We start from the raw sequence: 21171 nt of genomic DNA, 5'->3' as shown, positions 1-21171 counted from the left end.
AGTGCAATGAATGTGTTATATTAATAATTTAGCAGAATTAAGTGGAAATCAATAACAACTTGTATTTCAAAAATAATTATAAAACATTTTATTTTATGTAAATGCATTTTAAAAATAATTAGCAGTTAGAACTTTAGTTTCGTGCAGCCTGAAAATGAGCAATGAAAAGAAATGCCACTTATCTTCCTTATGGTGGGAAATGTATTCGTGTTATTGCTTCTGAAAATTAATTCCATTTATCCTGAGTATGTTATGTAAGGAGTCGAGAGAGGTCTAGAGCACTATAAAGTAAAGTAGTTAAAGTGATTTTGACTCTTAAAAACATCCTGAAATGATGTGAATTTGCCTGTTTGGTTCTGGCTTTGTTTAGTAAGATTCCCATGGGCTGGAGACTTTTCTGCATCTTTGTAGTTTGTATGGTTCCATACAATTTAGTGATTAACCTACTACTTATTCACATTTATCCTTTCCCAGTCTCATTTATTATAAAGAGGAAGAAGCCAGGGATTTTTATGTTATGATACATGATTAAATTTTGAAGGAGGAATACAATTTCTTAGGGAGTTCATAGCAGTAACTTTATAGTACTCAGACCTTCTTTTTCCTTTCTGTTCAGTTTTCTTGCATTTAGAAAGTAGTTTGTTGTATCTTGTTTTTCTCAGGGTGACGCAAGCAAACAGAAACAGTTCTGGGAGTTAGAATGTATGCTCTTCTTCTGGCTTTGCTGGTTTCAGTTAACTATTTCACGCCTTATCTGTGAAACAGAAATCATTAATTGCTCTACATACTTAGGGGTACTTGAAGCTTTGAAGAAATAAAATGATAGAATACTACATACAGGTCTAGACAAACGTAAGGTGTCATTATGCTACCTAATGATATCAGCATATCCAAAATGTTCTGCTGCCTAGTTCTAATTAGAAGACTTTGAATTTCAGCAGACCAACAGAGCAGTGTATAACTCTGATGAAAATACTGTCCCCAAGGGAAACCCCCACTTCGGCTTTTTTTTTGTTTTAAGTAAATCAAACTTGGCCACAAATGTGACAGGAAATGATTTTACGTTTGTGTGGGTTAATGTGCAGATCTGAGGTATGTGAATGCTGTTTGGAAGGACACTTCGAGCATTTAGCACTGTCAAGATCAGTGGGTCCCAAAATCTCCTGCACATTAGAATTAGTTGGAAAATGTTTGTTTGTTTGTTTAAATAGATAGCTGGGTTGTATCCCAGATTCTGATTCAGAAGGTAGGATACAACTCAGCTGATTTTGACCTCCCCAAGTGTTTGTGATAGGCGTGAACCACTACAAAGGATGTTATCATAAAATGGTCTAATATAGGACAAAATACGTATGAAAAATCAGTGCATTCCAGAAGGGTCTAGGAATTAGCTAAATTCTCTTTTCTCATTGCTTGAAACAACTAGGTTCTGGCCCAAGAGCCTAGCCTGTGTCTACAGTCTAAAAATCACACTCAGTTACTCCATGTTTCTTTTTACCTCTGTGCTGAGGTCCATTTGGCTCTAGTGGGAAAAAAAGCCAGTCAGTGATTTACCTTAATAATATTAGCTAATATTTATTGAGCGCTTACTGTGTGCCAGGCACTGTTCTAAGCTCTTAACATGGATTATTTCTCTCAAAACTTCTTTGGGATAGGTACTGTTTTTGTCATTTTTTAGATGAAACTGAAGCACAAAGAGATCAAGCAACTTGCCCAGGTTGCGCTCGCAGTAAGATTGGGGAACTGACTGTGGCAGCCTCAGGGCAGAGCCTGAGTTCTGACCTTCTGCATTCTATTGCCTCTGTAGTTTTAATAAGAGAAACATCGAAGAAGCTCTTCGAAATGCCTAGAAAGAAAATTCAACGGGGAAAGAAGAGTGCCTAAGGAGAGGGATCTGTTTGAAATGATCCCACTGGTGAGCTCACCGGTCTTTGAAAACGAAGCCCAACCAGTCCTCATACTGCCCCCCTAAATTTTGTATTAACTCCATGGTGCAATCCTAAAGCAGGCAGCACAAACAAAAATAATGAAGCATAGAAATGGATTTTAGTGTGATGTTAGGCTTTACTGAATTTCACCAAAGGCATTGATTTTTGTTACAGTGCTTCATTTCAGTGAGACACCTTCTCCCAAGGTTGCTGCTGGGTTTTTTTGCGCTATTGAATAAAGTCACCTGGCCTAGGCATTTAGACGTTGCTCCCTGTCACACCTTGATGAAGCGCATTTCTTTCTGCTGTCTTAGTTCTTTGTAATTTCTGATTGGTTCTGTGATAAACATGCGTTTTAAGTGTCAAGGTCAATAAAATGGTACAAAGTAACTTTGCAGCCTTCTCTGAAGGCTGCTGACTTCATATCTAATTACAGTTTTTGTAACTTAAATTACTTGTTATGATATGTGGAGAAGGATGACAGTAATTAACAAATACAGTATAGGACTAACTTGGTTTTATAGCAGATTTCACAATAAATATAAAAACTGTTGCCAAACCAGCCTGGCGTGATGCTGGAACAGGGTCGTCTTTGTTTAGTACGCAGAAATGGGTGGCTGTCCCTAGCTGCATGCCTGTGATGGACTTGTATCTGGAGAATGGAGAAATCGAGCTTATTTAAGAACTTAGAGAACTTTCAGTATTTGAACTTTCAACACTTTTTTCAAAAATAGTCACTGTCAGTCTGCTCGACAAAGAATGCTTGGTATTTGGATAATCATAGATAATGCTTTTAGGCCACAAGTTATTAATAGAAGAATTAGAAGGAAATTGTTTCAAAAATAAAGATAAAATTAATACCAAGCTTCAGATTTTCAACTACTTATCAAAATGTGTATATTTATAAAATTTAGCACATTGTCTGTAGTTTAATGTGACTATATAAATATTTGTAAGCCAGAATAATGGTGTTTTTGTTTTTAAAGAATATCTGTTTTAATGACGAGGCCTTGAGAACTCTTTCTACCCATCCAATAATTTTGACTAGAGTAAATCTAAACTTAGGCAAAATTTGCTACAAAATCAGAAATAAAATTTAGTCAGTATATTGAATAACTGATTTTCACAAGTTAACTTTTATGTTTCCAAATGAAAGTTTATCTCATAGTTACAGAAATACTCCATTTGAGCTATTGAGAAATTACAAGCACATACACTCTAATTAGTAATTCTTTTAAGCTTAATAGCAGATAAAAGAAAATAGATCCGGGTAAGGTCCCTGGGTTTCCACTGATGACTATGTTGTTGTTTTTACTTTGTGTATTTCTACGAGGCGTAGCTTCTTGCTATCAGCTTGGTGTTTTCTTTAAGCAGTCTCTAGGTGCCTCTTTCCATTAGACGACAAACCTTCGTTTTCTAAAGCAGGGGTAGGAAAACATTTTCTGTAAAGAGGCAGATATTAAATACTTTTTGGCTTTGTGGACCATATGGTTTTTCTTACAGCTATTGAACTCTACCATGGTAGCCTGAAAACAACCATAGACAATATATAAATGAGCATGGTGCTGTTCCAGTAAAACTTCATTTACAGAAACAGGCCGATGGCCAGATTTCATTCAGGGGCTGTAGTTTGCTGATCTAAAGGAACACTGCAGTCACCCAGATTTTGGTCTTCCCTTTCTTCTACTTGGAGGATATTTAGGTGTCACGGTAAGGATGCATACATGAATGCAGGCATGCATTCATCCTTCCCTTCATACATTCATTCAGCAACATTAGTACACTCCTGCAGCATGCCAGCCATGGTGCCTGAGGCTGCCATAGTGTTTCACGTGTGTATGTATACATTGTGTATAGCTCTTGATAAGGCGTAGTTCCCTGTTTTCTCTTTGGAAGGCCGTGAAAGAGTGTATGCCAACACAGAGACTAGAAGAGGAAAAGTTCTTTGGAGATCAGTGTTGAGCACATAGCAGATTTTGTATGAAAGATTTTAGAAATGGAGCAATAGTGCAAGAAAATTCATGAATGGATCGCATTCTATCTATGAGGTCTTAAGACTTTATAAAGTTCAACATCCATTCAGGATAAAAACTCATAACAAAATGAGTATGGAGTGAATGTACCTCAACATAATACAGGCTACATGACAAGCTTGCAGCTAACATCATATTCAATGATGAAAAACTGAAAGCTTTTCCTCTAAGATGAGGAACAAGACAAGGGTCCCCACTCTCACCACTTTTATTGAACATAATATTGCAAGTCCTAGCCAGAGCAATTAGGCAAGAAAAAGAAATAAAACACATCTAAATTGGAAGGAAAGAAGTAAAACCAGCTCCATTTGCAGATGATATGTCTGTCTATATAGTCTCTGAAGACTCCACTAAATGTTGGAACTAATAAACGGATTCAGTAAAGTTGTAGGATATGCAATCAGCATACAAAAACCAGTTGTATGTCTATACCCTGGTAACAAACTATCAGAAAGAAATTAAGAAAACAGTCTCATTTACAATTGCATCCAAAAGAATAAAATACCTAGGAATCTCAAGTTAACCAAGGAGGTAAAAGACCTGTACACTGAAAACTGTAAGACATTGATGAAATATAAGTAGACACAAATAAATGGAAGGGTATTCCATGCTCATGGATTGGAAGAATTAATATTGTTAAAATGTCCATACTGCCCAAAGCAATCTACAGATTTAATGCAGTTTTCATCAAAATTCCAGTGGCATGTTTCCCAGAAATAGAACAGTCAATTATAAAATTTGTGTGGAACCACAGAAGCCCCAGAATAGCCACAGCAATCTGGAGAAAGAAGAACAAAGTTGGAGACATCATGCTTCCTGATTTCAAACTCTATTACAAGTTACAGTAATCAAAACAGTATGGTACTGACATGAAAACAGACACGTAGATCTGTTAGAGTCCGTGCATATGTGGTCAATTAATTTATAACAAAGGAACCAAGAATATACAAAGAGGAAAGGACAGTCTCTTCAGTAAATGGTGTTGGGAAAACTGGACAGCTACATGCAAAAGAATGAAATTGGACCACTATGTTATACAATACCCCAAAATCAACTCAAAATGGATTAAAGACTTGAACATAAGACCTGAAACCATGAAACTCCTAGAAGAAAAAGTAGGTGGTAACCTCCTTGTCATTGGTCTTGGTGGTGATTTTTTGGATTTGACACCAAAAGCAAAGCCAACAAAAGTAAAAACAAACACAAACAAACAACAAGTGGGGCTATATCAAGCTAAAAAGTTTCTGCATAGCAAAGGAAACCATGAAGAAAATGAAAGGCAGCCTACTGAATGGGAGAAAAGATTTGCAAATCATATATCTGATAAGGCAGGGGTCGCCAACCCCCAGTCTGTGGACCGGTACCAGTCTGTGGCCTGTTAGTAACCGGGCCACACAGCAGGAGGTGAGTGGCAGGCGAGTGAGCAAAGCTTCATCTGCTGCTCCCCATCGCTCACGTTACCACCTGAACCAATCCCCCCACCACCGTCCGTGAAAAATTGTCTTCGACGAAACCAGTACCTGGTGCCAAAAAGGTTGGGGACCACTGTGATAAGGGACTAATATCCAAAATATACAAAGAACTTATACAACTCTAGCCAAACAAACCCTCCAAACAATCCAATAAAAAAATGGGCAGAGGATCTGAATAGGTATTTTTCTAAAGAAGATGGCCAACAGGTACATGAAAATGTGTTCAACATCACTAACCATCAGGCAAATGCAAATCAAAACCACAGTGAGATATCACCTTGTTCCCGTTAGAATGAATATCATCAAAAAGACAAGAAATAACAAGTTTTGCAAGGATGTGGAGAAAAGGGGACCCTTGTACACTGTTGGTGGGAACGTAAATTGGTATAGCCACTATGGAAAATAGTATGGAGGTTCCTCAAAAAATCAAAAATAGAACTACTGTCTGATCTAGCAGTTTCACTTCTGGGTATGTATCTGAAGGAAATGAAAGCACTAACTCAAAAAGGTATCTGTACCCACCATGTTCATTGCAGCATTATTCTCAGTAGCCAAGACATGAAACAACCTGAGCACCCATCAACGGATGAATGGATATGTGGTGAATATATTCAGGGGAATATTATTCAGCCATAAAAAAGAAGGAAATTCTGCCATTAGTAACAATATGGGTGGACCTTAAAGGCATTATACTAAGTGAAATAAGTCAGGGAAAGACAAATGCTGTGTGATGTCACTTATGTGTGAAATGTAAAAAAAGGAAAACCCAAACTCATACATATAGGGGACATACTGGTGGTTGCCAGAGGCGGGGGTAGGACCTGCCTGGCACAGACCATGTAGCCTGAGCAGATGATTCGCACCATTCCACAGACATGTGCAGAACTTGGTTCTGATTCAGTGTTGAGAACAGGCACAGTTAGGTCTGTTAGTCTTGTTTAGTGAATAGGAGGACACTGAAGAGCTTGTCCTCTGGTGGCAGCCAGAGTTGGCACTTCATGTGCAGTTAGGAATGTTCAGTGTTCAGTGTTAGGTCAGGATCTGCTCAAATCAGCTGCACAGAAGGTTGCTCTTGCCCAGAGCAGCCCAACCCACTCACCCCAGAAATACCATTGTTGGTGCACACAGAGGTTGCCAGATGTTCTTATTCTTTCAAGATGTCCTTGCTGACCTCATCACCTAGCAAGTACATTCCAGTAGTGTTGACAGGCCTTCTTCTGCCAGTAAATGAAGAATGGATGGGTGCCATTCATGCATCACTGGTAATTCATGCATTACTAGTAATCAGGATTACAAATCAGCAGGGAAAGTTAGACTAAGAGCCTAACAAAAGCTATTTAAAAAAAAAAAAGGTGAGTAGGCACTTCAAAAAAAAAAACAACTTATATTTAATCCTCATATTCTTTTTCTTGAGAATTGGTTTCTTAGCCTGTTTTTCATATACTCTTGCACAATCTGAAGATAGATACTTATCTAAGTTTGAACCCACTGGGTTAGATAGTGCTGAACATCTCTGTACGAGGATGAGTGATGGTGTCTGAGTGAAAATGTTAGTTTTCTTATCTGTGAAATGAGGGGGTTGGACTATCTCTCTGAGATCTCTTTTGGCTCTTACACCTTTTGGTCAGTTTCATTGCTGTAGCTTCACGCTTCACCTAAGGACTCTCCAGAGTAGCAAAAGAGTGCTTTTGAAAACGTTGGACTCTTGAATACTAACATATTGTACTCTTAAAAGTGTTATTATCTGGTGTCAATAGAAACTAAGGGAAGAATATGGATAGTTCTTGTCAAAACATCAGTACTACTGATAGAGCAACTCAGAGTACATAGCACTGTTTACAGATAGTACATGGTTTTCATATTACTGACAATTAATTCAAGAGTCTCAGAATGTTTTATATTGCAGGTGGTATCACAAAATTACTGTATCAGAGAAATGGATTTGATCTTTTATTATATTTACATTTTTAAAAATTATTCCCATTGAAGTTTCAACAAATGAAGCTTTCCTTATTTACAGAATAAAAATTGAAGTTTTCTTTTTAATTCATAAATCCATGGGAGGCAGTTTTATTTCCTTATACTAATTTTTTTGAACAATCATTTGTTACAGGCTGTAGTTGAAGACAGAAAGTGGAGGTGATGGTCTAGGGTAGAGGTTGGCAAACTATGGCCTATAGGCCAAATCCAGCTCACCACCTATTTTTGTAAACGTTTCATGGGAACAAAACCACACTCTATTTACATGCTGTCAGTATCTGCTTTCACAGTACGACATCAAAGTTGAGTATTATGAAAAACACCGTGGGGCCCACAAAGCCTAAAATATTTACAATTCAACATTTACCTTTGCAGGAAAAGGTTGTTGACTCCTGGACTAGAGCAGTGTTGTCCAGTAGAACTTTCTGCAGTGGTGCAAGTGTTCTCACTGTATCTGCATTGTTCAGTATGGTAGCTGAACCATGGCTAATGAGGCTTATAACTGAAATTTTAATTTTATTTCATTTACATTTGCATTTAAAATTAAACAGCCACCTGTGACAGGAGATGACTGGATTGGACAGAGTGTGTCTAGAGATTTGAAGACAGGGGACGTGGTTACAGAATAGCTCATTGTTTTATGTTAAATTCGGTGGAGTGGAAGCTTACGTAGCTCTTGAGATGATAAATAAATGGTTGTACATCATGTTTACCTACAGGTTTATAATGTTTTAAAAGTTTGCTCTGGTTTCAACTATTTCACATCCACTGTTTTTCCTCTGCAGCGAAGAGGAGCTCCCATATCATAATGCAGCTATGGAACGGGTAAGTCCAACTCTGCGTTTGTTTACAGTTACCGGGGAATTACATTCATCAGAGGAATAAAACCTGCTACCGTTGAGATTGTGAGTGCCGTGTTATATATGTCAGTGCTGTAGTCATCGTTAGAATTTGACCCTCATGTTTCTTACTGTAAGAAAGTAATTAAATTAATGGTGAAATAATTTTAGATTTTATGGAACTTCTGATAGGTACTTGGAAAAAAGGAGAGGTAGGCGTTAGCAGAGAGTGCATTGTGCGCGGGTAGTTCTCCATCGAGGATGCCTCAGGACTCGGGCCTGGTGAGAGCACAGAGCTTGGGAGCAGCGAGAGCCTGGGCCCCTAAAGTGTACAAGTTTCCCGGGTGCCTCTAAAGCACCATGCGGCTCCTAAAGCCGTGGTCCAGACCAGCAGCTCTTCGGAACATAACTGTGCCGTGAGCTTTTAATCACATTTTCCACAGACAACAACAAAAAGAGTTTGCTGTAGTCAAATAAGTACATGTGCATTTTAAAGACTTAGAAGTCTTACATATAGTAAACTCATCAGGTTTTTTGTAACTCAGTGGTTCCCCTTTCTTCATTGCACTTGGCTGGGGAGCTGACTCCATAGCTGGGTGTGCATGAGAACCAGCGACTGAATGTCTAAGGTTGCTCAGAGCCTCCCTCGCCCTCTCCATTGTTTTATGTACCTAAAAATGAATTGTAGAATTTATGATTTGAGAGGGAGGCTATTGATCAGGGGGATTATTCGCAGTTTGTTTATGTTTGATGGGGGAAGGAGGCTGGGTTTCAGACAATGGAGGTAAAATTGGAATTGGAATTTGAAAAATATTTTAGAAAATCTTTCTAAAGTAAAAAATTTCCTGAAAATTAGAACCGTAGCATAACTCTGGATAAAAAGTGCCATTTTACATATACCGTGTAGAGAGCCCTACGGGTACTTCCTGCGGTTAAATTCTCTTGTGACTGCCTGATTCTGTGTCATAACCTTGATGTTTGGGCAAAGAAGTTTCTTTCTCTTAATAAAGCTCTATTACTGCTTAGCAACTATATATCAAGCACGGGTCTAGAATCGAGGCCATAGCCTGGAACATCAGGATCAAATACGGCATAGTTTCTGCTCTGAGAGGCTGGCTGTTCATCCAGTGACTAGAGGCAGGTCAGGTGAGACAGTAGTGGGAAATGATAGTGGCTTTCAGGGGCATGGTGTGTGCAGCGTGTCGTGGCAGTGGTGCTGGTGGAGAAGGCGGGCCCCTGCGGCCCAGGGATGCAGGAGAAGGAAGTGACGGCGCTTTCTACCAATTCTGCCCCTGGTGAACTTCTACCAGACCACTTGGAAGTGGGCACACAGGGATTTGCTTGTGTCCACGTTCCGGCCATTCTCTCTCTGTTAGTGCCCTGACTTGGCTAATCCGTGGACCCTCTGGATCCCACAACTGTTATGTCTTCATTCCCCTCTCTTCCCAGCTCAGCTCTGCCACAGGCTGGGACCGCCCCCTCCCCCCTCCTGCCCACTTCTCCTGGGCTGAACTTTGTGCCTCTGCAGCGCCTGCACCTGAGCGGCTCAGTGCAACTGGGAAAAGACTCTCAACTGGGATGACTGGTTTTACTTTACATCCATGTTCACAAACCTCAGCTGGATGTTTATGCTGCCTGGACATCATACCGCTTCCTCCTAGCGAATTTCTGCTCCCATTTTAACTAGTGCAGCTTCCCATTCCCTCTCAAACCTCCAGTACCTCCTTCTCTGGCCTTGCCCAGCCGATGTGCTTGCTTCGTGTTTCCTATTTCTTATCTCTGCACTGTCACACCAAGTAGTCAGTTCCCAGTGACCCACCCACACGTGTGATTGGTTGCTTAGCCTCACTCTCACACGTTCCCACTTCTTGGCCTTCAGAACCCCCTACTCTCCACATATTCTTCTTTCCTCACTGGCTGCTCTTTCTCCATTTCCTCCACTTGTTCCTTCTCGTCTCATGACTTTATCCTGAGCCCATGGCTCAGGCCTGGAACTTCTCTTTCCTGTCTGGATCTCCTCCTCGGTCATCTCATCTAGTCTTTTGGCTTTAAACGCCAGCCGCCAGACTGTGTGTGCATTTCAGTGTCTAGACTTAGTGTCTGGCTTACTCCATACACTCAGATGTCTTAAAAATGTCCAAACTGGGGTTTCTGTTATTCTCTTCAAATCCATCTGTGAACAAGCTTCCCATTTCAACCAGTGGGAGCGCCACCCTTCCAGGTTTCAGTCTAAAAACTTCTGAGTTGTGATTGACCATCCCCACACCTCATGTGTCAGCTCGGCCTTCAGTGTGTGTCCACAGTCTGATGACTTCTCAGCATCCGCGCTTCTGCTGCCTGGTCTGCTGGAACCTCTCTTCTGGGGCTTCCAGCTCCTTTCTTCTGCTAGTGTCCGCTGTCTGTTCACCACAAGAGCCGGAATGATCCTGTTAAAATAAGAGAGAGCGTGTCACTCTTGATGGGAACATCCTGCCTGCTCTCCAGCTTATCCACAGTAAAAGGGAAGGTCCTTAGAATGATCTCAGAACCCCTTGTGACTGGTTTCCATGAGTCTCTCCTCTCCTGCTCCCATCTCTTGCTCACCCACCGACCTCCTCAGTGTTCCCCGACCAGCCCACCATGTTCCCTCTTTCAGGCTTTTGCCTGGCTGCCTCCTCTCCTGGGGAGCCCCTCCTCCTACCCCCAAGAGCTACAGGGCATGGTCCCTCATCTCCTCCAGGTATTTACTGTATGATGCCACCTTCGGAATAAGGCCCTCCCTGGCATCTCAGCTCTTACGTTGGGAACTCCCTCCCCCCTGCATTTCAACTATCCCCCTCGGTCCTTTGTTTCTCTCTTTAGTACTCACACTGTTTCACTTACTCAGTATTTTACTTATATCTTTATTTTGTCTGTTTCCTCACTAGGATGTAATCTCTAGGAGGGGGGTTTCATCTGCTTTGTTCACTTGTATCCCCAAAACCTAGAGCAGGGCACATAGTACGTGCTTAATAAATGGTGGCTGAGTGAACGACCAGGTGAACATAAAGACTGTGTTATGTCATTAAACAGGTGAATTTAAAGGTTGGCGGAGCTTGTCCTTTCAAATGTTGACAGTGTGCTTTATTTGAGAAATGAGGGAGAAAAGAGTTGGAAGGTACCTTATCCATATTTGGCAGAATAAAAATCTGGCAACCCACTGTTGACTTTTCTCTCCAATGCCACCTCTCTTCCCCTTTCAAAACGAATTCCTGGTCCAGAAAATTCAGACATGTGGGAACCAGTAGCGTAGATGATTCAAGAAATGTGACAGTAAAGGAAAGAAGAAATATGAGACAAAACCTGGTTGGAGAATGCGTGCTTGAGGGAGGTTGTTTTTAATTTTGTTTTTAAAGAGATTTGCCTGTACAGTAAAAGACCTCTTATCCAATGCAGTTAAAGTTATAATTAATGGATTGTTTGCTCTAAACAGTTTAATATAAGAGGGAATCACTATGAAATGATACGCACACCTTAAAAATTTAACGTAAGGCATAGTTTTATATTCCCTTGTCAGGCTTTTACTGGGAGTGGGGGTTCTGAGGCTGCCGACTGAGACTCCGTCCTCCCCTTGTCTATAAACTGCACTCATATCGTGTGGCCCAGTTGGTTTCTTTAAAGTGGAATGAGAACTTTAGACACATGCAGAGCAGTCTGAGGCTGGAAGCTTTTTAGTTTATCAGGATTTCCCCCAATTTTTCTAGTTTCAGTTTAGTTCATATGTTCTTCAGTGATTGCCTAGTCCTAATGGCCAAGGTCTGCCATTTCTAGGAAACTAATAAAAAATTCTGCATATTCATATGCGGCAATAAAATCAGTGGAAAGGATAGCCTTGTGGAAGCGTACAAGTGTTCATCAGTCTTCACAAAGCATCCACTTGCAACGTGTACTTCCTGCCTGCCGTTCGGGAAGACTTGTACACTGATGCATAGTCAGGTCATCGGGGCTTTTGTTCCAACTTTGCCAGTGTACTCCTTTTACATAAGGTAATTCTCTGTTTAAAATAGGGTGTGGAAGGCAGGCAGTCCCTCGTAAGAGGAGGGGTGTTGGTGTTTGCAGACTGCTTTGGATTCCCCCTGACAGTCACTGAAGCAAATAAACACACACACTTATTATATTTACTCTGCAGAGAACACTATTAATAATGGATTATATTGTTTCTTTGAGCTTATTGATGTTTTTAATAAGGAGGAAAGGATATGTAAAGCTATGAATTTTCATGGATTCAGCTACTCCTTTTTGCAGTGCAGTATTTTGCTTGGCTTAACAGAATATTGGAGCCTTTTCAGATCTTTAAAAATTATATTTTAATTTTATGAGGTGTGAAATCTTGCTCAAAATACATGACTTTTCAATATCATTATTCTATCAAAACACGACTCTTTGCTTCTTACACTCCTTATCCTCTCCTGACCTCTGCTGGTGAGGTCTAGTTGTGCGTGCCTTGGGTCAGCTTTATCCTCAGCCACACATCCTAATATTCAAAAAAACATCTGAAGACTCGAACTTCAGTAGAGTTCTGAGCCTTCTTATTCTAGAAAAGAAGGCTATTTAATATCCATCCATGCACTGTGTATATGGGTAGCCTTTACTACCTATCTTATAAATCATTGTTGCTAGTGGGAGGAACATTGGACCCAATGCAAGGCAACTTCATACTGTGTGGGTGATGCAGCAGTTGTTAAATACTTCCTATTCAATTGGTCCTGTATAGGATTAAGGTATAGTCTCAGACCACTAGAGGTTGAATGATCTCAACCAAGAAGATATTGGTCCCATTTTTAATCGTTATACCCTCCTTACCCCAATAGGAGGGGCCAGTCCTGATTCAGAGGGGATGTGAATTTAAGATGATCAGGTATCAGGTTGCAAACTTCAAATGGAAGTTTAGTCCTTTCCTGAAAACAGCTCCTGGGGAAGAGTATACAACACCGTACCATTTCCTAATCAGTGGAGGTAATGGAGAGATAACAAAGGGAATATAGAGTGGAGGTTAAGACCTCTGCCTCATTTTCCTTTTGATATATGTTGTTCTGACATTCTCAGGGGAGTAGAATTTTCTTATACTAGGGTCTCCTATATGATTTAAAAAATTTCAGTGATGAGCATATCTAGTACCCAGATCTGTCTAGTACCCAGATCTTAGTTTTGGAATACCATTCCCCATTAAAAAGAACTACTGTTTCTTTAAAGAAATGGATGATCTAGGTCTAGGATAGAAAAAAGTATAAAGTGAGCCTGAATTACATTGTGCCAGATGAGTCATGTCTAAAGGATCTGCCTGAAGAGGGGAAATCTCCAAGCAGGTAAGAGGCAGTCCAGCCAAATTGGGGGCAATTTGAGCTTCAAAAAGAATAATGATGATGATAATAATGGATTTTAACACATTGAATAAAATAGTCCTTTATACCTTAGTGATATTAAAAATGGGGAGGGACTTGAAAGGAAAAACTTTTTAATAGAAAAATATCAGTTAATAATATAGACAGAATCATAAGGAAAAAAAAATCCACCATACCATTTTACCACCATCAGAATCAGAATTGACTCAGACAGAGATTATAGTGGATGAGAAGACCACTGAGTAGAGCTGTTAAGGAGCAGGATGTCCGTACTATCTCAAAGTGCACCACCCACATTACTTATCAGTTACACAAAGGAATTTCTCTATTAGTTAGTGGGAAAATTGGGCAAATACCACTTAACCAAGGGATCAAAAGTTGTATCATTGATAATGGTACAAATCAGCATGATCTGTCACTGGATGTGATGCCATAAGAAGGACACAAAATCACCAAAATCTAGGGGAAACAGTTAGCAAAGCCAGATAGTGTGGACTAGACTCTTCAAAAGTCAACATCATGAAAGACAAACAAAGGCCAGGGCACTGTTCTAGAGCAAAGGGAACTTAAGAGATGTGCCAGTAAAGGCAATGTATGTTCCAGGGTTGGATTCTGAATTCCCCTCCCCAACCCACCTAAAGGAAAACAGCTTTAAAGAACGATTTTGGGACAAGTGGGGAGTTTGGTATGTGGACCGTTTATTACCAAGTAACGGACCAATTTTAAATTTCTTGAAAGGGTGTAATAGTTTTACTGTGATTATGTAGGATAATGTGTCTTGTTCTTTGGTGTTACATACTTGAAATATTTAGAGTGTTCACGACGTCTGAGATTTTCTAATAGATCAGCGCCCCCCACCCCCCTGCAAAAAAAAGCCCTAATATAAATAGATTAAATCTGGCAAAATGTTAATAATTGATGGATTTTGGTGAAGCATATATAAGTATATGGTGCATTGGTCTTCCACTTTTCTGTAGGCTTGAAATATTTCAATAAAAATTGGGAGAAGTAAGATGTCAGTGTATAAAGGCAACAGAGTTATTTAATATCAGCTTTGTATAGATTCCTAACATCAGTAGTTTCACATTTTAGCAGCACTTTGAAAAGCATTGCCAACATGATGGAATGATCCATATCTTTATTATGCTACATTAGAGATACTGTTGTACTTATGTTTACTTCTGTATTATAGTGATCGAACTGCTATCAAAAGTACTTAGGATTTTGGTCGGTCTAGTCATATTCATTCTCCTTCCCACCCCTCTGCTTCCAAGACCACAAAATGCTATTACATAATTGCTTCATAGTATTGTTTGCTTGTCTCTCCTGATGTAAATTATGTTTAAAAATGTTTATTTAACTTTTCTTATACAACAGTCACAGTTTTAGGTGATGAAATTAAGAGTATATGAAATGGTTCCTGTACTCAAAGGAGTTCATCCTTTAATAATAATAATAATAAATTTGGGCATTTAGACCAACTAGAACACAAGTGGTGTTAGGTGCTATAACAATAATCATAATAATCCTCATTTTATAGATAAGGAAACTAAGATACAGAAAGATTACGTAACTCGTCCCAAATGAAACAGATAAGAAGGGGCAGAACTCAGGCCACCTGAGTCCTTAGTCCATGCCATGAAATGCTGAAGAAATAGTTTATTTTGCCTGGAGGATGGAGGAATTTGGAAAAGGTTTTGGACATTTGACTGGGTCTTGAGAGGATGCATAGGGTTTTGCCAGATGATGGTGAGGAAGAGCATCACAGGCAGATGAAAAGCAAACACTGGTCAGAGAGGCATGAAAATACATTGTGTGTTGGGAATGACAAATAGTTCAAGGTGGCCAGATCATAAAAGTAGCAGGGGGGAAAAAAAAAGTAGCAGGAAGTGAAACTAGAAGGTGAGTTTGGGCCATATTGTGAAGGGCCAACTGTGTAGAGATTTGAACTTTATTTGTAGCTACTGAAAGATTTTAAGCTGGGACTCACTTTTTAAAGGTCATAGCAGCATGGAGGCTGGCTTGAAGCTATCCAGGGCTACCTGTGAGGAGTTACTGCCCTCATCTAGGGATGAGGATTGACAGAAAAAGGGCAGAGGGTGTGATGGAAGCGGAAGTGGATGGGACCAGCAGAGTGTAGGTTGGGTGTGGAAAGAAGATACAAGGAAGACTGAAGACAACCTAAGCTTCTAGGTTGATTGACTTAGTGGGTGGTGATGCTCTTAATTCGTAGTAGGAAAGGGAGGGGTAATTAGCAGCATGTTTAGGGAAATCGTTTTGGGTGTGCTGAGTTTGAAGTATCTGCTGAACTTCTGAGTGAGATTCTAACTTGCTGTTATATTCTAGTCTGTTTTGGTGTTACTGAGTCCATGGCAAGATGATGTTCCTTAGCCTATTTTTCTAGAGCATTTAAGTTTACATTTGTCACATGTGTTTTCAGTTACTCCTTACCTCAGAATAAATTCTGGAGTTGTTAAGCTATAGCATGTTTGCTGATAAAGTATATTGTATCCATTTATTATAGATTCATGAGTGCATGAAAGTCTGGTGTAGTTGATCGGGCAGAGTTATGGAGTTAACACTTAAACCTGATTGAACTACTGATGTATAATTTAAAAATCCTACAGCCTGGGAGCTTTACCGAAGTGTATTTTTTTCCTTTTTTTTTTTTTTTTTTTGCTGTAGGGGAAAGAAATGTATACTTAACGGTTCTGAAAATTGTGTGCGTCTTTTTTATCCTTGCATATGAGAATGTGTAGCATTTAAAATAACCTCTCTATATATATGATGAGCATTAGAATATAAAAATGTGCCTTTAAAGAAAAGAATAGCTATTTCTTAAAGTGATTTATTGACAATTTAATAGTCATAAGAATGAAAGATAGCAAAAGACCTGCTAGATCTCAGCAGGGTTTTTCCTGGCAAAGTGTATGTTATTGTACTCTTGGATGGGCTTGAATCATTTGGTGTTTTCCTGTTGGTGGAGAAAGGGATTGTGCTTTGAAGAAGTCGGCGGGGGGGGGGGGGGGGGGGGGAGTGCAGAAGAACAAGAAAGTACCAAATGGCATCTTAGATCAATCTTAATTTTTCACAGCTTGGCTTTCTGTAAAGTAACATTTAGCAGAAACATTAATTAGATTTCAGAGCCCCACTGAGTTTTAAAATTAAACATATTTCTGGAACCATCTGTAAGATTTTATTACTAATAATATAATGAAGAATATGCTTAATCTTTTGAAAAATGAGAATCATAACGGTATCTTTTGCTCACAAGTGATCATCTTTGGTTATGAAAAAACCATCAAAATTTTTAAGAGTAAAGAAGTAATTAAAGAGTTTTAAGGATATGCCTAAAAATAAAATTTCATAAAATTATTCTGATTGGTGAGAATCTTTTCCTAAATTCAGGCCTTTCTTTGGGATTTTATGCTTCTTTTGAATCTAAAAATATCGATGGTGGGCCCATGCCATCTGCCTGTTTGAGGCTGGATTGAAGACCGTCGATGAGGAACTATTGCTTCCATCCAGGAACTGTGATCCCCGACGAGAGCAGGGACATGATGGAGGCAAGAGCGTAGGATATGGCGGCCTAGAGCGCAGGTCCTGGGGCCACGCTGCCTGGCCTTGAACTCACCAGTTGCGGGAACTTGGAGAAGTTGATTAGACCCTTTGTGCCTCTGTTTCCTTATTTGTAAAATGGGGGTGATTGGGCTTCCCTGGTGGCGCAGTGGTTGAGAGTCCGCCTGCTGTTGCAGGGGACACGGGTTCGTGCCCCGGTCCGGGAAGATCCCACATGCCGTGGAGCAGCTGGGCCTGTGAGCCATGGCCGCTGAGCCTGCACGCCCGGAGCCTGTGCTCCGCAACAGGAGAGGCCACAACAGTGAGAGGCCCACGTTCCAGAAAAAAAAAAAAAAAAATGGGGGTGATTATACCTACCTCATAAGGGTGTAACGAGCATACTTTTTTTTTTTTTTTTTTTTTTGCGGTATGCGGGCCTCTCACTGCTGTGGCCTCTCCCATTGTGGAGCACAGGCTCCGGACGCGCAGGCCCAGCGGCCACGGCCCACGGGCCCAGCCGTTCCACGGCATGTGGGATCCCCCCGGACCAGGGCACGAACCCGTGTCCCCTGCATCGGCAGACGGACTCTCAACCACTGTGCCACCAGGGAAGCCCACGAGCATACATTTTTGAGCATAAAATGTATCCTCAGAACCATTTTCTTTCCTGCATAGTCTTCCATTTCATTTACTTTTTAGATGCACTTAATACACTTAGGCCTTCTGAAAAGACAATGCTGGGATCGAGGAGAATTAACAAAATAGCAGAATCTCAGCTCACTCATAAGAAAGAATTCTGTTGAGTTTTGTTCTCATGAAAAGGTCATCATTAGTAGTGGACCCTGCCGGGCTCTGTCCCAGGCAGTGGGGAAGCAGCAAATATCTCGGCCTTCGTGGGTGGAGTAGTCAGGGGGGAGGAGGTTAGGTGTGCGGCAGCGAGGGGCCTCCTAGGCTGAGCCCCCAGAGGAGAGGACTTGCTCACCTGGTCATGGGCACAGGGGTCACCCAGACTTCTTGGCTGAAGAGGGTGTTTTTTCCTGCCTGAAAGGGCAGAGCACACATGGATTTTCTGAGGGTAGCTGGGCTCCCAAAGCAAAGGGACAGAGGGCTGTGCACACCCAGTTTTTTCTAAATGTACGAATCAGGTAAGTTACTCTACCACCATAGGAGTGAATAAGAGATTGGAGAGCCCACCCGAGTACTTAGGAAAAATGCCCTTCTCCTTGAAACCAAAGAAATGCGGAAGAAGCCTTTTCTCTGCCACCTTCCCCGTTTCCAGCTTTGCCCCAAATCTTAATTTAGTGTGACAGCCAAGACCCCCACCAGTGTGTTCAGCCTCAGCTCCGGATGGTTCCTTTTTTACCCCCTACGCTGCCGCATTGTCGAAGAAGTACATCTGTCCATGCTTCTCGGAATGTTCTTTCCCATGTTGCACTTGATAAAAACCCTAACCCTCTTCCAGTCCTTCATTTATACTCGCCTCCTCTGACGCCCCTGGGTGGGTTCGACTGCTCCCTCCACAGAACTTGAGTCACCGTCTCTGCCTCTAGGTCACAACACTGCATATTCCATGTCGGGTACCCTTAGCAGGCGGTGAACTTGCCTTGGGACAGCAACTATTACTTATTTTTGTACAGTTTTTCACTAACGTAGTGCTAGTTATATGATGATCTCCCCCCAGTAATACCCAATTCTCCTTTACAAAACCACCTTTGTCACCGAAAACATTAAGATGCCAGAAATCGGTAAAATGTGAAAGAAGAGAATGGAATTTTGAAGTTGTGTTTTTGATGCTTCATAAAAATATTTCAGACTGTTTTAAAATTTCCTTTTGGCTTAAATTTGTAGAGCAGCCAGTGTTTTCAGTGATTAAAATGTTAGAAAATTTAAGTGATCCCTTTCTCTTTACCTGTCCCAATGGAGCATCTCCTACGTGTCTTAACGTCGGCGGGGGGATACTGTTGACACAAATGTCATCAATTATACAACTTTAAAAAAAAAGTTAGGATATTTGCTGTCCAATATAGCATAACTTTTTTAGTAGTCCTTTTTCAGCAGCATTTTCCTTGACAGTTTTTTGTAATTTGTAAGTAAAAGAAGCCTGAAACAAACAGTAACAATGAATTTCAATTTTATTTTTAGCAAAAGCACCTGGAAATTGAAAGAACTACTAAATGGTTGAAAATGCTAAAAGGATGGGAAAAATACAAGAACACTGAAAAGGTAATTAAAAATGTTACTTCCTTATGAAACTATACAAATTCAATGTGGATTTTCCCAGTAAAAGTTCCTCTTTAATTATAAGAGTATTATGTTCATATTCTTAAAAAATTTTTAAGTGTAATTTAATTGAGTGGAATGCCTCAAATTAGGAGTCTTTGTGCTGTCACAGAATAGCCAGTTCAGATGGGTTGCAGGAATTGAGAGGATGTGGCGGACAGTCCAGAGGCCAGCTGGCTTTCGGGGATGATTGAATTCCGCTACTTGGTTATGTTGCCTGTGATTTCGTTTCTTTCCGTCTCTCTTCTCTGCCTACTTCAGTGTCGGCTTCCTGCTGAGCTTGGCTTCCCTTTGGGATCAGGATTATTGCCGTCATTCCAGGCTTTGTACCCCCCTGTCTCTCTGCTCAGAAGGAGAGAGGCCTGGCCTCTGAAAGCTTTCTGTGAAGCAGGAGCGTCTCCTTGTCCTAAAGCTTCTAGCAGACCACCCTCGCACCCCGCCCCAGATCTTTTTACCCCGCATTGACTCTGTGCTGTTTTGAATCAATTTGTAAAAATGCATACATCTATTAATATTCCTACTAATCTAATCAGTAGGAATTCCTACTAATTCCTACTATTCTTCCTTCAATATTGGGAAGCTGTGAAGTTCCTAGTGATGTAAGTTTTCCAAAATTCTAACTTTTGCTTGAAAGGGCAGATGTTATCAGGGGCAAAAATACTGTCAGGTATTTTCCTTAAAGTGGCTTACTTCATTTATTTTTGAGAAGAATGTCTGCTAAGTACCCAGTGTCAACAACCACGATTGGCTGGTCAGTCGTTCTTTCAAGTAATGACGGTGTCCGTGACCAAAGCAGTTGGTTCAGATCGCGATTCATACAATTTCATAAATGCTCTTTCTTGAGGCCAACGCTCTGTTCTGTGTGCGTTCCACCTCATCTCTCAGAATATTAATAAGACGTGTGTGTATTCAGGATTGAGATTGAATGAAATTAATAGTTTCTACTGCTTCGTCAAGGGCATTCCTAAGCGAACTGACCTCTTTTTTAAACTGTGAGGAAAGAATGCAATGACTGCCAGCACAGTGCTTCCTCTGCCTCAGTTTGTGTTGCGGTGCCAGGGGCTTCACCACCATGGCTTTTGTGCTCCCAGTGCCAAAGTCAACATAGGGAAAGAGGCAAATAATGGTTTAGTATCATTACAAAAATAGTCTTGACCTCATGGCCCATGCCTTGAGAACAGCTGACATCTAAGCCTCGGATTCCTCATCTATAAAGTGGAGATAACAATACCCATTTCAGAGAGATGAAGATTTAATGATTTCATGCATATAAAGCACTTGGCATTGCACCTCGCATATAATAAGCATTCAATAGGATTGACTACTGCTATCAGTTTTTTGAAAGGTTGGGCAGTAAAAAATACTTAAAGGGAAAAAAGAAATCTTCCATAATCCTACAGCAAAACACTGAGCTGTTAGGATTTTTGTCTGTTTCCTCACACTTTTTTTCCATGCATTATATATTTTTTTCCTTTTTACATAGATACAAATTGTTGTGTGTCAGCCTTTACCAACAAGAATTCCAGGGAGCAGCAGTTCCTTGGGGTCTAACGGGTATTACACAAAAGCATTGTTGCCTAATGGTTAAGCAATAGACTATCCTAGGTTCAATCCCTAGCTCTGCCACATTACTAGTAGTATGACCTGGAGGAAGGTATTGAACCTTTTTCTGCCTTAGTTTACTTGTCTGTAAAATGGGGGTAATCACAATACCTCCTTCA

The 21171-nt window shown here is 40.5% G+C and overlaps 1 protein-coding gene across 12 annotated transcripts in view; it reads left to right on the top strand.

Moving 5' to 3' along the window:
* Positions 1–21171, top strand: part of USP6NL (USP6 N-terminal like) — a 187142-nt gene that overhangs the window by 127446 nt on the left and 38525 nt on the right. For 11 of the 12 annotated variants that reach the window (XM_019933241.3, XM_019933245.3, XM_073801538.1 and 8 more), the window contains 2 exons: positions 8199–8238; positions 19313–19393. In XM_019933241.3, coding sequence (XP_019788800.1) covers positions 8199–8238; positions 19313–19393 — 121 coding nt within the window. Of the gene's footprint in view, positions 1–1807; positions 1916–8198; positions 8239–19312; positions 19394–21171 lie in introns of all 12 variants that reach the window. The other variant, XM_019933248.3, reaches the window with a different exon arrangement.

This window comes from Tursiops truncatus, chromosome 2 (genome assembly GCF_011762595.2).
Source record: "Tursiops truncatus isolate mTurTru1 chromosome 2, mTurTru1.mat.Y, whole genome shotgun sequence".
In the NCBI taxonomy this organism is placed as follows: Eukaryota; Metazoa; Chordata; class Mammalia; order Artiodactyla; family Delphinidae; genus Tursiops; species Tursiops truncatus.
The sequence above is the reverse complement of the archived record's forward strand: the minus strand, read 5'-3'. Positions and strand labels throughout refer to the sequence as shown.